A 3,851-nucleotide genomic window follows, 5' to 3' on the forward strand; every position below is an offset into this window, starting at 1 on the left:
GCATATGCATCCTCCCCGCCTATGGGGACTCCTGAGAATAGTTGTTTTTGCACTTTTTTTTTTAATCTGGAAGAATTCTAATTCTTTTATTGGCAATGCTATGCTTTTATCTTTTGACATAAACTAACAGTGACCTTTGAAACTTAAAAAAAGTGGCTGGATCATCATGTCAGTTCCATATGGAATTTATTTTTCTTTTGTACTTTTAAAATTGTAACTAAGGGAGAAAAAGCCTGGGAGGAATAGAGGAACTCTAGATAGGGCAGAGGGTGGGAGGGGATGGGAGAGGGTGGGATGTGATGGAATAATGTGCATGTATGAAGACAGGAATTGGTGTGAATATACTTTGTATACAACCAGAGATATGAAAAATTGTGCTCTACATATGTAATAACAATTGTAACACATTCTGCTGTCATATATAAATAAAAAATTATAACTATATTGTAAATTGTAACTAAAATGAATTTTTAAATTATTTTTATCTTTACATAAATTATTTACCAACAACATTAGACATTTGAAGTTTAATTTTAAAGTTGCATTATTTGTAGATATCTGGAATTCAGTAATTTGAATTCATATAGTGAAGTTGATTTGAACATACATTAACTGCTTGAAACATTCAAATAATTAGTAATAAAACTCAAATTTATGGAATTACCCGGGCCGCGGGTCGCCGCGGAGCACTGAGCTTAATGGTCGGGGTAGCGGAGGAGGCTGGGAGCTGGGCTCGAATGCCAGGTCGGCATTCGGGCGGCAGCGTCTGCTGCTTCGAGCACCTGCTGGGCGGGGAGCCGGCGAAGGCAGCGTGCCCCTAACCCTGCTGCGCGGGGAGTCCGGGCTGCACTTGGCGCTGGTCGCCGAGGACCTCAACCACCTGGCGCAGGAGTCCTGCCTCAGTGACGAGAACTGTGATTTCAGCTCCGCCGAGAAGGGGTCCTCACTGCGCTACTACATTAAGGGCGAGAGCGGCGGCGGCGGCAGCGGCAGCAACTCGTCGCTGCCGCCGCCGCAGCAGCCGCCGCTGGTCGCGACGAACTCGGGGGGCAGTGGGGCTGCGGGAGGGGGTTCTGAGGAGAGGAAGCAAACCCGGCCCGGCGGTCCAGCAGCCCGACACCGCTACGAGGGGGTGACGGAGCTTGGCCCGGAGAAGGTTCGCTGGTTCTACAAGGAAGACAAGAAGACCTGGAAGCCCTTTATCGGCTATGATTCTCTCCGCATCGAGCTAGCTTTCCGGACCCTGCTGCAAGCCACTAGCGCTTGGCCCCAGGCCCAGGGCCCGGATAACCAGCATGTGTGGAGCCCGGCTTCCCCGCTGGACCCGCCCTCTAGCTCGGGAGAGCAAGACCAGGAGGACCTCGCCTGCGGCTTCTGCTCCAGCGCGGCTGGGCAAGAGCCCCAAATGGAGGAGCTGGTGAACATTGAGCCGGTTTGCGTGCGCCGTGGCCTCTATGAGGTGGATGTGACCCAAGGAAAGTGTTACCCAGTGTACTGGAACCAGGCTGATAAAATACCAGTAATGCGTGGACAGTGGTTTATTGACGGTACTTGGCAGCCTCTAGAAGAAGAAGAAAGTAATTTAATTGAGCAAGAACATCTCAGATGTTTTAGGGGTCAGCAGATGCAGGGAAATTTTGATCTTGAAGTGTCAAAATCCTTAGATGGAAAAGATGTTGTCCACCACCTCCCTCCCTTCTCCCCCCCTTTTCTGTTCAAATGGAGAAGATATAAGGAGAGTACAGAGGCGGCAGGTCTTAAAAGAAAGCGCTCCCAAGCTATTTATAGTTTCAAATTGAGTCGAAACCACGTGGACTGGCATAGTATGGATGAAGTATATCTTTATAGTGATGCGATCACATCTAAAATTGCAAGAACAGTCACCCAAAAACTAGGATTTTCTAAAGCATCAAGTAGTGGGACCAGACTTCGTAGAGGTTATGTAGAAGAAGCCACAGTAGAAGACAAGCCATCACAGACTACCCACATTGTGTTTGTTGTGCATGGTATTGGACAGAAAATGGACCAAGGAAGAATTATCAAAAATACAGCCATGATGAGAGAGGCTGCAAGAAAAATAGAAGAAAGGCATTTTTCCAACTATGCAACACATGTCGAATTTCTGCCTGTTGAGTGGCGGTCAAAACTTACTCTTGATGGAGATACTGTTGATTCCATTACTCCTGACAAAGTACGGGGTTTAAGAGATTTGCTGAACGGCAGTGCAATGGACATAATGTATTATACTAGCCCCCTTTATAGGGATGAACTAGTTAAAGGCCTTCAGCAAGAGCTGAATCGATTATATTCCCTTTTCTGTTCTCGGAATCCAGACTTTGAAGAAAAAGGGGGTAAAGTCTCAATAGTGTCCCACTCCTTGGGATGTGTAATCACTTACGACATAATGACTGGTTGGAATCCAATTCGACTCTATGAACAGTTGCTACAGAAGGAAGAAGAATTCCCTGATGAACAGTGGATGAGCTATGAAGAAAGACATCTTCTTGATGAACTCTATATAACAAAACGACGGCTGAGGGAAATAGAAGAACGGCTGCATGAATTGAAGGCAACGTCCGTAACACAAACACCTGCCTTAAAATTTAAGGTTGAGAATTTCTTCTGTATGGGATCCCCACTAGCTGTTTTTTTGGCATTGCGGGGCATCCGCCCAGGAAACACTGGAAGTCAAGACCATATTTTACCTAGAGAGATTTGTAATCGGTTGCTAAATATTTTTCATCCTACAGATCCAGTAGCTTATAGATTAGAACCATTAACATTGAAACACTATAGCAACATTTCACCTGTCCAGATCCACTGGTACAATACTTCAAATCCTCTACCTTATGAGCATATGAAGCCAAATTTTCTCAACCCAGCAAAAGAACCTACGTTAATTTCAGAGAATGAAGGCATTTCAACCATACCAAACCATATGACCTCACCAATCTTATCCTGCCGACACTATGGAGAATCTATAAGTAATATAGGCAAAGCAAGCATATTAGGGGCTGCTAGCATTGGAAAGGGGCTTGGAGGAATGCTGTTCTCAAGATTTGGACATTCATCTGCATTCCAGCAATCAGAGACATCAAAAGACTCAATGGAAGATGAGAAGAAATCAGTTGCTTCTCCTCCTACTACCACCGCAGCAACCCAGACTCTTCGACATAGCAGTTCTGGCTTTCTTGATTCTGCATTGGAATTAGATCACAGGATCGATTTTGAACTCAGAGAAGGCCTTGTGGAGAGCCGCTATTGGTCAGCTGTCACGTCACACACTGCCTACTGGTCATCCTTGGATGTTGCCCTCTTTCTTTTAACTTTCATGTACAAACACGAGCAGGATAATGATGCAAAACCCAATTTAGATCCAACCTGAACTCTTTAAGGACATTAATGATCCAAAACTGATTTTTTTTCTGTTAAAATATGTGTGTCAAGATATGAAGATTTCAGGGTTAAGTATGTTCCAGTTTTGTTTGGGGCAAGAAATATTTGAATTTAAAAGCACTTTGTTTAAAAAAAAACACATTTTCAGTTCTAAAGAAGTTACTTACAGTTCCATAATTTCGATTATGAATCTAACAGAACTCCCTGGAGAGAATCAAGCAAGACCTGGAAGTGAGGAAGGTTTGGGTGAACTGCATGTAAAGGTTATAAATTACAATCTAATTTCTCCAAACTATAAAATCATATTAATGGGTTGAATCTAATGTATTAACCAAAATATGTTATAAATCTAAAATGTACAAGGTTCAATGTAGTCTGTGTAAAGATTACAGTGTGGGGTATATCATTGTTTTAAATTTCTATGAAATCTTCCATTTTCACAATATCTTCGAAAG

General features: G+C 43.5%; 1 protein-coding gene across 1 annotated transcript; it reads left to right on the forward strand.

Annotated features, from left to right (window-relative positions):
- Positions 1–655: 655 nt before the first annotated feature.
- Positions 656–3,399, forward strand: LOC101966826 (phospholipase DDHD1; the record flags this gene model as incomplete). The annotated part of the gene is made up of 1 exon (XM_040273347.2): positions 656–3,399. A coding segment is annotated over one exon (2,730 nt), but the record flags the coding sequence as incomplete, so codon positions are not given.
- Positions 3,400–3,851: the final 452 nt, after the last annotated feature.

The sequence above is a fragment of the Ictidomys tridecemlineatus genome, chromosome 1, assembly GCF_052094955.1.
Source record: "Ictidomys tridecemlineatus isolate mIctTri1 chromosome 1, mIctTri1.hap1, whole genome shotgun sequence".
Taxonomy (NCBI): Eukaryota; Metazoa; Chordata; class Mammalia; order Rodentia; family Sciuridae; genus Ictidomys; species Ictidomys tridecemlineatus.